Source organism: Eriocheir sinensis, chromosome 22, assembly GCF_024679095.1.
Source record: "Eriocheir sinensis breed Jianghai 21 chromosome 22, ASM2467909v1, whole genome shotgun sequence".
Taxonomy (NCBI): Eukaryota; Metazoa; Arthropoda; class Malacostraca; order Decapoda; family Varunidae; genus Eriocheir; species Eriocheir sinensis.
The window spans coordinates 14,217,566-14,231,090 of NC_066530.1; the positions used below are offsets into that span (position 1 = coordinate 14,217,566).

Genomic DNA, 13,525 nt, shown 5'->3' on the forward strand with positions numbered 1-13,525 from the left:
ATTTACTAAGTTAAAAATGCAAAGTCTGGACCATAGAGTTTGCGAGGCCAGTATATCTATGTAAATCTATGTAAACCTCTCGCTCTCACTCTCACACAAACTCACCTGCTGCCTGAACTCATAGTCAAGGGGCTGCCTGAGGGCGAGGCTTCCCGAGGCGGGGTGCAGGTAAAAAAGACCCTCCTCGTTACCTTCCCTGATGCTGTACCGAACCGCCGCGCCGCCTGGGAAGGAGATGAAGGCGGGAATGATTAGAGGTAACAGCATCAGGGGGGGAAAGAAACACGGAAGATAAACAAGAAAAGACGTTAAATGAAAGAACATTAGGAAAAAAAGGTCTACTTTATAAAGGGGGAAAAAATACCACCGAAGTAAAGCAGACATAAAGTTAGATAAAAGATATAAAAAAAGTAGATAGATTAGGTGGCGAAAAAAGCAACATAGAAAAGGATTACAGAAAGAACGATAGAACACGGAAAATAAACTAGAAAAAATGCTAGATGAAAGAACATTAGAAAAAAAGGATCTACATCATCAAGAGGAAAAAAATACCACCGAAGTAAAGTAGAAGGAAAGTTAGATAAAAGATATTATAAAAAGATAGATAAGAGATAGACTAGAAAAAAACGTTAGATGAAAGAACATTAGAAAAAAAAGGATCTACATCATCAAGAGGAAAAAAAAATACCACCGAAGTAAAGCAGAAATAAAGTTAGATAAGAGATTAATCAGAAGAAGAAAAAAACAAAACATAGAAAAGGAATACAGAAAGAACGATAGAACAAGGAAAATAAACTAGAAAAAACGCCAGATGAAAGAACATTAGAAAAAAAGGATCTACATCATCAAGGGGGAAAAAAATACCACCGAAGTAAAGCAGAAATAAAGTTACATAAGAGATTAATCAGAAGAAGAAAAAAAAAAACATAGAAAAGGAATACAGAAAGAACGATAGAACAGGGAAAATAAACTAGAAAAAACGATAGATGAAAGAACACTAGAAAAGAAAGGATCTACATCATCAAGGGGGAAAAAAATACCACAGAAGTAAAGCAGAAAGAAAGTTAGGTAAAAGATAGATCAGGAGGCGGAAAAAAAGCAACACAGAGAAGTAATACAGAAAGAACAATATATAAAAAAAAAAACATTAGGGTGAATAAAAGCAAAACACATAAAAATAACGCAGCAAGGGATCAGGACATTAGGAAAAAACTACCTGCCAGCGTCTTGGGAAAAATGCAACATGGAAAAACAATACAAATAACACGGAAGAAGGTTGGATAAAAAAATAAAAAAACATTAGGAAGGAATTACATAACCACGTCCGGGGATAAAAACAACACACAGAGAAGTAAAACAGAAATAACGTAAGATATAAAAAAAAAACAATAAGAAGAAAATTATTTAACACCATCAGGAGGGAAAAACAACAACAACAAACAAGTAATACAGAAAGAACAATAGATAAAAAAAATAGAAAAAATAACAAACTAGACCAAGGAGAACAACACACACATAAATAAAAGTAGAAAGAACGTTTGATAAAAGACATTACAAGAACAAGTACTTAACCTGTCACCACCCTCACCACACACCTGTCACCACCCTCACCACACACCTGTCACCACCCTCACCACACACTCACCTGTCACCACCCTCGCGGAGAGCCGAAGAAGGTGGTCAGCGAGCGTGTTCTCCGGCACCGTCACCTCGTACTCCGCCTGCTCGAACTCCACCGGGTCGCCGCCCACCAACTGCGTCACTGCAACACAAGAACACAAACAAGAAATAGACACAGTTCTTTTTTATGTCTCTCTTCTTTTATCTTCTGGGCTTCCTTGAACTTCACTCCGTCACTACAGAACAAGAACAACTACAGAACAAGAACATGAGATTATGGCATGCATTTTGGCGCTGCAACACAGGAACACGACTTTAATTAGTGTTTTGGGTTTTGTTTTCTTCTACTCGGTCGCTGCAATACATGAAGACAAGGTTAAGGAATGTTTCGGGCCACAGCAACACAAGATCACGAAGTTGAGGAGTGTTTCGTGGCTTCATTTTACTCCATCGGGTCACTGTAACACAAGAACGCAGAGTTTAGGAGTGTTTCAGGTCACTACAATATAAGAACACAAGGTTAAGGAGTGTTTCGGGTCACAGCAACACAAGATCACGAAGTTGAGGAGTGTTTCGTGGCTTCATTTTACTCCATCGGGTCACTGTAACACAAGATCGCAGAGTTAAGGAGTGTTTCAGGTCACTACAATACAAGAACACAAGGTTAAGGAGTGTTTCGGGTCACAGCAACACAAGATCACGAAGTTGAGGAGTGATTCGTGGCTTCGTTTTAGTCCATTGAGTCACTGTAACACAAGAACGCAGTTAAGGAGTACTTCAGATCACTACAACACAAAAACACTAAGTTAAGGAATGTTTCGGGACACAGCAACACAAGAACACGAAGTCAAGGAGTGTTTCGTGGCTTCATTTTACTCTACTGGGTCACTGCAACACAATAACACATTTTACACATTTTATACAACGTTTTTTTTACAGCAAAAGAAACAGCTCAAGGGCAACAAAAAAGGTGTTAAAAAAAGACCGGCTAATCGTTGTTCCCACCTCACCCCCCTTTTTTAACTTCTTTTCTTCGCTATATGAAATTCTCCTTCGTGTTTCTGCTATCCACTCACAGGAGGTTCGTAATAGATCACCCTCATCATCTCCCTTATAGAAATGGTGCAGTCATCCTTATAAACTAGTACATATATTTACTAACACAACTGCTGCATCGTCATTCTCTCATGATAATTCTGCTCGGGTGGTCAGAATGTATATATCCAGTCTCCCTCAACACCTCTCCTTCCCCTTCCCTTTGGTACGTGTTCGCTTCGTCTAATGCATACGTAAGTTGTTATCCTTCTTTCCATCATCTTCCGCCTTTCCCTTGCTGTCTGTGTCCTTCGCCTCCTCTTCCCTTCCTTCCCCCTTGCTGCATATCTTCCACACCTCCGCCTCTAAGTTTCCCGCCTTGGTCTTTGTCGCGTCTGGTGTCTCGCGTCAAACTAGTCGAGTCAGTGAACTTGAGACGTCACCGCTCCCTTCTCCACTATATTGATTTCCTTGACTATTGACTGAGTTCCTTCGTACCCTCGATAGTGGCCTAAGAACCAACGGTGCCAGATTGTCGTACTCAGATCATCATATTTACCGGTTTCTGACACTTAACTACTGGCACCAGACATCAGGAATTAAAGATTGTAACGATAAATATAAATAAATTGAGGTATTATGGCCCAGGAGACAGTTTTTGGGGTGTAAATAGGCAAAAATAAGCGGCTGAGCACGACCATCTGGCACCGTTGCTAAGAACACTTGTAAGATGTTTATTTCGTGTTTTCTGTTGTGTGGTGTCGCTTCTGTCGTTTCGCGCCAAAAGTGTCGTTTCAGTAATATCTCCAAACGGTGGTGTCTTTGGCTGTTTGATTTTTGCTTATTGTCATGTCTGATGTGTCGTGTCAAAGAACTCTTGCTCTCGTCCTTCCCATTCACCTCATGTCAGTCTCCTCACAGTCTTCTTTCCCTCACGTCTAAGTAAAAAAAAAAGAATCTCAACGGTAGTTTCTTTGGTTGTTTGTTTTTGCTTTTTAACATGTCTGATATGTGTCAAAGAACTCTAACTCTCGTCCTTCCCATTCACCTCATGTCAGTCTCCTCACAGCCTTTTTTCCCTCACGTCTAACCAAAAAAAAAAAAAGAGTCTCAACGGGGGTTTCTTTGTTTGTTTGTTTTTGCTTCTTAACATGTCTGATATGTCGTGTCAAGGAACTCTAACTCTCGTCCTTCCCATTCACCTCATGTCAATCTCCTCACAGCCTTCTTTCCCTCACGTCTAAGTAAAAACACTGAATCTCAATGGTGGTGTTTTTGGTTGTTTTATTTTACTTATTGTCATGTCTGATGTGTCGTGTCAAGGAACTCTTACTCTTGTCCTTCCCATTCACCTCATGTCAGTCTCCTCACAGCCTTCTTTCCCTCACGTCAAACTAAAAAAAAAAAAAAAAAGTCTCAACGGTGGTTTCTTTGGCCTCCCTCTTGCTTATAGTTATATCTGGAATGTCGTGTAAAACCCATCGTGTCAATGAACTCAAGACCTCGTCCGTCCCATTCATCTCATCTCAAATTGCTCACTACCTTCTCACTCTCCCTTCAGCTTACGAACTCGTCCTCAGCGCTGGTTTGTTAGGGTATCTGTATGTGCCTTTGGCGAGGGGAAGGAAGCGGCTTGAATGCTGTTCCTTACCCGCCTGATAAAAATACTTCCCTGCTTCTTTTTCCGTCTAGAATCGAGGTCGTGTTTTTTTTTTTTTTTTTGGGGGGGGTGAGTGCAAGAACGTCGCAATGCCCTAAACAGTTATTATTTTCATTACTGTGATTGTGGTTTGTTCTGTTATCGTAAATTTATTGGTAAGTAGCGATATTTATGTTTGTGTGTGCGAATGAGAGAGCGTCGCAATGCCCTAAACGGTTGCCACTTTTGCTGTTGTGGTTGTGTTTTGTTTTGTTGTCGTAAATATCTTGGTAAGTAACGATATGAACTAACCACTTCTATGTTTTGTAATTCGAACCAACTTCCTTTTTCATGCATCACGCTCTCATTTCGAAGCTTGAAGATCCATTTCACCTGTTATATATATTTTTTTCCTCTTATCAAACCTTCATTTCTTAGCTACATAACAAACCACTTTACTGTTTTCCGCTTCCAACTAACTTCCTTTTTCATACATAGTGCTCTCAATTCAAGGCTTAAAGATCTAATTCACCTGTTATATATATTTTTTTCCTCTTATTAAACCTTCATTTCTTAGCTACATAACAAACCACTTTACTGTTTTCCGCTTCCAACTAACTTCCTTTTTCATACTTAGTGCTCTCAATTCAAGGCTTAAAGATCCAATTCAACTGTTATATAAGTTTTTTCCTCTTATTAAACCTCCATTTCTTAGATACATAACAAATTACTTTACTGTTTTCCGCTTCCAACTAACTTCCTTTTTCATACTTAGTGCTCTCAATTCAAGGCTTAAAGATCCAATTCAACTGTTATATAAGTTTCTTCCTCTTATTAAACCTCCATTTCTTAGATACATAACAAATTACTTTACTGTTTTCCGCTTCCAACTAACTTCCTTTTTCATACTTAGTGCTCTCAATTCAAGGCTTAAAGATCTAATTCACCTGTTATATATATTTTTTTCCTCTTATTAAACCTTCATTTCTTAGCTACATAACAAACCACTTTACTGTTTTCCGTTTCCAACCAACTTCCTTTTTTATACTTAACATTTATTTCTATACTTTTCGATCTGTTTCTGTATATTATCCATTTTCATACTTAACAGCACATCTTAAAGACCAATTTCATCTGTTATATAAGAAATCTTGTTTTAAATTCCTCTTCGTTCTTTTACTCTTCGTCTTCCTATTCCTCTTTCTCCACTTCGAGTCCACTAATTTACTTTGTTGCCGGAATTATAACAAGCTATTTCACAGTGCTATCCTTTCAATCAACTTCCTTCCCCATGCTTATTTACCGGTTTCTGACACTCAACTACTGCCACAAGACGTCAGGAATTAAAGATTGTAACGATAAATATAAATAAATCTAGGTATAATGGCCCAGGAGACAGTTTTTGGGGTGTAAAAGGCAATAATAAGAGGCTGAGTAGGACCATCATATCGCATCTCCAAGACCCGTTTCATCTGTTACATAAAAATCTTACTTTGACTTCTCTTCCTCCTCCTCCTCCTCTTTCTTCTCTTCCTCAGCCTCTTCCTCCTCCTCCTCCTCCTCCTCTTCCTCCTCTTACTTCCCTCACTCCTCAGGCCTCTTCCTCCTCCTCCTCCTCCTCTCCCTCCTCTTACTTCCCTCACTCCTCAGGCCTCCTCCTCCTCCTCCTCCTCCTCTCCCTCCTCTTACTTCCCTCACTAACATATTCAACCAGTCTGTTCAATTGAAAAAGGTCCCGGAAGACTGGAAGATGGCGAACGTAACACCAATTTTCAAAAAAGGAGACAAAAGCGTTGCATTAAACTACAGGCCCATAAGTTTGACATCAGTGGCAGGAAAAATACTCGAAAAGATTATTAGAGACAAACTTGTTAAGTTTCTAGAAGACAATAATGTAATCTCCGACACCCAGCATGGCTTCAGAAACAAGCGCTCCTGCCTAACGAATTTATTAGACTTCTTCCAAGGTATATATAAGAACTGGGATGCCCACATCCCCAGTGATGTTATATACCTGGACTTTCAGAAAGCCTTCGACAAGGTACCGCACGAGCGACTCCTTAAGAAACTGCACTCGGCGGGCATTGGAGCCAATCTGATCGCGTGGATAAGAGATTGGCTCACCGACAGAAAACAACGAGTACTACTCAACGCACAGCCTTCCGATTGGCTTCCAGTCACTAGTGGAGTGCCTCAAGGGTCAGTGCTGGGACCCATTCTCTTCATCATATATATCAACGACCTCGAATCAGGACTGAAATCCACAATATCGAAATTTGCTGATGACACTAAGGTGGGGGGAAAGGCCCTCACAAAGACCGACTGCGAAATCATTCAGAAAGACCTCAATCACATTATCGAATGGTCGGAAAAATGGCAAATGTCCTTTAATGTTGACAAATGCAAAGTCATGCACATTGGGTCCAAAAATATTAACCACACATACATCATGAATGGGAGACCTCTGCAAGCGATGCAGGAGGAAAAGGATCTTGGAGTCACTATCAGCAGTGACCTGAAACACGCGAATCGCTGTAAAAAAGCATACAACAAAGCCAACACTATGCTCGGGTTCATAGCGAGGAACTTCGAGTGTAAAACGCCAGACGTGATGCTATCCTTGTATAATTCCATGGTAAGACCGCACCTCGAGTATGCAGTACAGTTCTGGTCTCCTAATTACAGAAAGGACATTGATTTACTGGAAAGGATTCAACGACGCGCCACGAAAATGATACCAACCTTAAGGGCTCAACCGTACGAGGAACGACTCAAGCGTCTCAATCTCTTTACATTGGAGAAAAGACGCCTACGAGGAGATATGATTCACGTCTTCAAGTATCTAAAAAAAAATTCAATAACGTCGATTACTCCAATTTCTTTGAATTGCAAACCAACCTAAGAACTAGAAATAACGGTTTACCCATTCAGTCTAGTCGATGTAACACAGACATCGGAAGGAGTTTCTTTTCAAACCGAGTCATCCGTCACTGGAACAATCTTCCTTCAGAAGTAGTAAATGCGAATACTATCAACTCCTTCAAATATAGAATCGACCGTCACTTCGCTGCGTCGGGAGTAAACTGAATATTGAGTTGCTTTCATCTGCTCCTCAATATCGAGGCGCTTTCATCTGCTCCTCAATGTCGAGGTGCTTTCATCTGCTCCCCAGGCCCCAGGCTGTCGAGCAGATTAAATCACCAAAGCGGGCAACCTCGTAATGAGCCAATAGGCTTTCTGTTGCCTGCGTTTCCATGTTTCCATGTTTCCATGTTTCCCTCACTCCTCAGGCCTCCTCCTTCTCCTCCTCCTCCTCCTCCTCTCCCTCCTCTTACTTCCCTCACTCCTCAGGCCTCTTCCTCCTCCTCCTCCTCCTCCTCTCCCTCCTCTTACTTCCCTCACTCCTCAGGCCTCCTCCTTCTCCTCCTCGCACCGTTTTCCGCCGTCGCCGAGGCCAACGTCCTTACCTGGCTTGTTGGTCGCCTCGTCTCGCTCGCTCGCTCGCCTCACGCCTCGCCGCTCGCCCTTTGATCCGGCTTCGGGGGAGGGGGGGAGCGAGGCGACCTTCCCCCACCCCCTCCCCTCCCCACGGCGGTCTTTGCCTCTCTTTCCCACCCATCCCTCATCTCGTCTCGTCTCAGTCCCGGGAGTCATTACAGCTTGTTACGCCATCATACACATACATACACACGCACATACATATACACATACACACACATACATACATACACATACATACATACACACATACACACAAACAAACACACTCATTCGCTCTTTTTCTGTTTTTCTCTTTTTTTTTTATCTTTCTCGGTGATCTTCCTTTTTTTTCCTTTCTTTTTTTCCTTGGCGTATTTTTAGTTCTCGTTCTCGTTTTCTCTTGTTTTTTCGTTTTTTTTCTTTTTTATCGTTTTTTCTCTCGCCTAAGTCTTCTCTTTATCACATTCTTTTCCATTCCCTGTATCTAAGAAGCGTTCAAAGTCCTCCCCCTCCCCCTCTCCCTCTCCCTCTCTCTCTCTCTCTCTCTCTCTCATCCTATTCAAACTCCCTCTCGTTATCAGCGGCTTTTCTTCCTTCCTCGAGATCTTAACAGACATAAATAGCTAAAGAAGGGGAGAGGGAAGACGAAGGGAAGGACTTAGGAGATAGCGAATAACGAAATAGAACAGGCAATACGGAGACAGTGAGTGGAGAATGCTAAGAGATACGGAGGAAGATAAACGAGGGAAATGAAAAAAAAGATAAGGAAATGAAAATGTATTGAAGGAAAGTAAGATATAGATAGGTAGAGATATATAGAGAGGCAGTAGACTAGATGATAATAGATGGATGATGAATACTAAGAGATAAAGAGGAAGACAAACGAGGGAAATGAAAAAAAAGAAAAAAAGATAAAGAAATGAAAATGTATTGAAGGAAAGTAAGATATAGATAGGTAGAGATATATAGAGAGGCAGTAGACTAGATAATAATAGATGGATGATGAATACTAAGAGATAAAGAGGAAGACAAACGAGGGAAATGAAAAAAAAGAAAAAAGATAAAGAAATGAAAATGTATTGAAGGAAAGTAAGATATAGATAGGTAGAGATATATAGAGAGGCAGTAGACTAGATGATAATAGATGGATGATGAATACTAAAAGATAAAGAGGAAGACAAACGAGGGAAATAAAAAAAAAGAAAAAAGATAAGGAAATGAAAATGTATTGAAGGAAAGTAAGATATAGATAGGTAGAGATATATAGAGAGGCAGTATAGACTAGATAATAATAGATGGATGATGAATACTAAAAGATAAAGAGGAAGACAAACGAGGGAAATGAAAAAAAAAGAAAAAAGAAAAGAAAAGGAAAAGAAAAAAAAGACAAAGAAATGAAAATGTATTGAAGGAAAGTAAGATACAGATACGTAGAGATATATAGAGAGGTAGTAGACTAGATAATAATAGATGGATACTGAGAGATAAGGAGATGAAACAGAAACAAAGGAAATGAAGAAGCATGAAAAGGGAAATGAAAAAAGAAAAAAAAAGAAAAGAAAAGGAAAAAAAAGACAAAGAAGTGAAAATGTAGTGAATTAAAGGAAGGTGTAGATAGGTAGAGAGATATAGAGAGGCAATAGACTAGATATAATAGATAAATAATGAATACTAAGAGACTGAGAGGTGAAGCAGAAACGAGGGAAATTAAGAAAGATGAAAAAGTATTGATAGAAAAGCAAAATATAGATAGACAGAGACGTACTATAGAGGCAATACACAAGACATAATAGACTAATAGATAGATATAGTAGATAGCTCGATTAGATTATTGATAGAAGGAAAGGAATAGAAAGACAGAGACATATAGAGGTATTAGACAGGAAAAGACACCCAGCATATTTATATAACCAACTAAGACAGACAGATAGACAGACAGACAGAAAGTAGCCAGTCCAAGAAATAGTTAATGAATGAAGGAGGGAAAAGAAAGTAGAAGAAGAGAAAGGAAAGGAAAAGGCAAGATATCTCACAACCCAAACAGACAGACAGACAGAAGGACAGAAAATTACGAGAAAACAGAGCAGATAGAAATTGGAAAAAGAAAAAAAAAGAAACAGGAGGGAAGAGGAAAGCGAGACAAGACACCCATTCAGCAACCACTCAGCTGACAAAACAGACAAACACTAAGAAAGAATGAAAGAAAAACACAGACAAATGGACATAAATAAGAAAAGAGACACAAGGGACTAAAACAACAAAAGAATCAGATAAAAAAAATACTATATAAAGAGAGAGATAAAAGAGAGACAGAGAAGAGAGAAATTAAAGGGAGATAAAAGAAAACAAGAAATGGAAGAGAGAAAAACAGAGAAGTAATAATAACGAGGAATAAGAAAAGAAAATAAGAGTGAAAGGGATAAATACCAAAAAGATAGATAGATAGAGAGATAGATAAAGAGAGACAGAGAGTAAGGAAAAAATGTTATGATTCTTTCAGTTTCGGTCATTTCAATCTATTTTTATTCAACAAGCGGGGAGCAGTTATCGTATTTTGACCAATTAGTTTGATGGCTCGAAAGTTTTAGTGAGCGGACCCAAAAATCTGTTCCACTGGCATGACCTCTACTATTACTACTACTATCATTATTATTACTATTTTTATCGCAGAGGATGGGTGGGAGGGAGGATGGGGGAGAGGAAAAGCAATGTAGAGGAAAGTTAGTAAAATGGAAGAAGAGAATAAATGAGGAAAAGAGGAAATACAGAGGAAAAAGAAAACTGTGAGAGGAGAAAAATGTAAAAAGGAGGTAAAAGAGGAAACAAAAGGAAACAGTGTGAAAAAAGGAAGAAAATAACTGAAAATTCGGTGGAAATAAAGAGGAAAACGCAACTCATGAGAGGAAAACATGGAAAATGAGGAAAAAGAGAAAAAATAAAGGAGAAGAAGAGAGGAGAAAAGGATGAGAGAGAGAGAGAGAGGAAGAGGAAGAGCAATGTAGAAGGAAATTAGTAAAATGGAAGAAGATAATAATCGAGAAAAGAAGGAAATGGAGGAAAAAGGAAATTATGAAGGAGGAGAACAATGTAAATAGGAGGAAAAAGAAGAAAATAAAGGAGAAGAGAGGAGAAAAGGATGAGAGAGAGAGTAAGAGCAATGTAGAAGGAAGTTAGTAAAATGGACGAAGAAAATAAGTGAGAAAAAGAGGAAATGAAGAGGAAAAGGAAAACTATGAAAGAGGAGAAAAATGTAAAAAGGAGGAAAAAGAGGAAACTAAAGGAAATAGCGAGAAAAGATGAAGAAAATAACTGATAAATCGGAGGAAATGAAGAGGAAAAAGCAGACCACGAAAGAGGAAACAATGTGAAAAGAAGGAAAAAAAGAGGAAACTAAAGGAAGAGAGAGGAGAGGAGAAAAAGAGAGGGAGGGAAAGAATGAGGGAGAGAAAAGAATAAGAACCGACTTATTTATTTTAACTTCGGTATTTTGAGAACGTCGAGTCGGCTACGAGTGCGGATAAAGAATGATATAGCGAAGTTTTTTAAAGAGACTGTTTGCTTTTCGAATACGTTAATTTTGTGATATCATTGGGAGGCGAATTAAGAGGAGAAAGAGGAGGAGGAGGAGGAGGAGGAGGGAAAGATATGGATTGCCTGCTTCTCAAAGTGCTCGGTTGGTTCTATGATTGGGAGACGAAGGAGGAAGAAGAAGAGAAGGAGGAGGAAGAAGAGAAGGAGGAGGAGGAGGAAGAGAAGAAGGAGGAGGAGGAGAAAGAGAAGAACGAAGAGAAAGATGAAGGGCGATGTAGAAGGCAGGAACAAGAAACGATGATGAAAATAACTGAGAAAAGGAGGAAATAAAGGAGTGAAAATGAGATTGCAGAAAATAAAAAATGCCAAAGAAGGAAAACAAGGAAAATAAGGAAAAGAGGAAAGGAGAAGCAGAGAAAGAGGGAGGAAGAGAAATACAAAGCCAGGAAATAAAGGAGAAAGAGTAGACCACGAAAGAGGAAGAAATACCAAAGGAGGAAAAAATGAGGAAAATCAAGGAAGAGAGGAAAAGAGAGAGAGAGAGGGAGAGAAGGAGGGAGGGAGAGAAACGAAGCCACTTATAAGATGCTGAGGAAAGGGATAAAGGAAAGGAAAAAAGGGAGGGAATGTCTTTTAAAATTCTCCTCCTCCTCCTCCTCCTCCTCCTCCTCCTCCTCCTCCTCCTCCTCCTCTCTCTCTCTCTCTCTCTCTCTCTCTCTCTCTCTCTCTCTGGCAGTTACGAAATGAGCAGCCGAAGAGCGTTGGCTAATTATGTAAATGAAAAAAAAGATAAAAAAGAATGGAAAAAGAGATAGACAAAGAAAAAGGTTCGTTGATAAAGATTCCTGCGTTTGCTTTTTATTTATAGATGACGACGGTGGTGTATGACTTTTCACTATCTTTTATTATTCTTTTTGGTGGTGGTGATGGTGGTGGTGGTGAAGGATTATGTATTTAGTGGTGTTGGCGAGTGGTGAAGTTGTTGTATTAGTAGTGGTGATGAAACTGCTATCAAAAGAGGTGGTGGTGGTGATTGTTAGGTTAGTGGTGGTGGTAGTGGTGGTGGTAGTGGTGATTTGAGTGGTGATGATGGAGGTGGTGAAAGCTAAACTGTAATCAATGGAGGTGGAGGGTGTGGTGGTGGTGGTGGTAGTGGTGGTGATGGTGGTGAATTTTGGGGCCATTTTCATAGAAGTCGTGGTGATGATACAAGTGGTAGTGATGACGGTGATGAAAAATGACAAATATAGTGGTGGCGGTGTTGTTGTTGTTGTTGGTGGTGATAACGCTTAATAATTCCAGCCAATTCAAAACTCTATTATTTCCTCTGGTGACACAAATTCAGGCCATTAGAGGGATTAACACGCGGAGAGGCGAATCCGCGTGTAAATAACGAATAGGAAAAATGATGGATTAGTATTTTATTGGTTTCGACAGACGCATAATTACTGGTCTTTTTTTTGTTTGTTTGTTTGAGGGAAGGGTTGGCACGCATTGTTGATTAGCTTTTGTTTGTTTGCTAATTGTCTGTGAAGTTGTTTGTTTTGTTTTGTTCTTGTTTGTTGTAGTTATTGTTTACGGTTATTTTGGTCTGTCTGTTTGGGTTGTTGTTATCGCTATTGTTTGTTTGTTTTGTATTGTTTTTGATTTGTTACTGTTGTTGTTGTTTTTGTTATTGTTTCCTTGTTTGCATTTTCTTTTATGTTTGTTTGATGTTTTTTTGCATTTGTTTTTATTATCGTTATTGTTTACGTTGTTGTTTTTGTTGGCATTACTCTTGTTGTTGTTCTTGTAGTTGTTTTGAGGATTAAAAACTGGGGATTAAACCGTTTTTATTAACACCTCTAGCTGACATTTATTCTTTCTTTCTTTCTTTCTTTTTTTTCTTTCTTTCTCAGTTTTTTTCAGTTTGTTTCTGTACGTCCTCTAGTTTATTTTCTGTTTGTGTCTGGTTTATGCTTCTGTGTGTGTGTGTGTGTGTGTGTGTGTGTGTGTGTGTGTGTGTGTGTGTGTGTGTGTGTGTGTGTGTGTGTGTCCTTTGGTGCTGGATGTGGGCGAAAAGCCATCAGTGTCTGTTTACCTGATGTGTCTGAAGTGTCTGTGAGGGCGTCTCTCTCTCTCAATATGTAATGTAAAATGACGAGGAAGAAGAAGAAGAAAAAAAGAACAAGAAAGAAAACACCACCACCACCACCACCAACAACAACAACATCATCATCA

At 39.4% G+C, this 13,525-nt stretch overlaps 1 protein-coding gene across 1 annotated transcript in view; it reads right to left on the reverse strand.

The window, feature by feature from the left end:
• The window catches only part of LOC127002299 (putative neural-cadherin 2), a 54,703-nt gene that overhangs the window by 24,882 nt on the left and 16,296 nt on the right, over positions 1-13,525 (reverse strand). Inside the window, exons 3-4 of the mRNA XM_050868113.1 lie at positions 1,646-1,762; positions 106-224 (exon numbers count right to left, since the gene is read on the reverse strand). Of these exons, the coding sequence (XP_050724070.1) occupies positions 106-224; positions 1,646-1,762 (236 nt within the window). The remainder of the gene's footprint in view (positions 1-105; positions 225-1,645; positions 1,763-13,525) is intronic.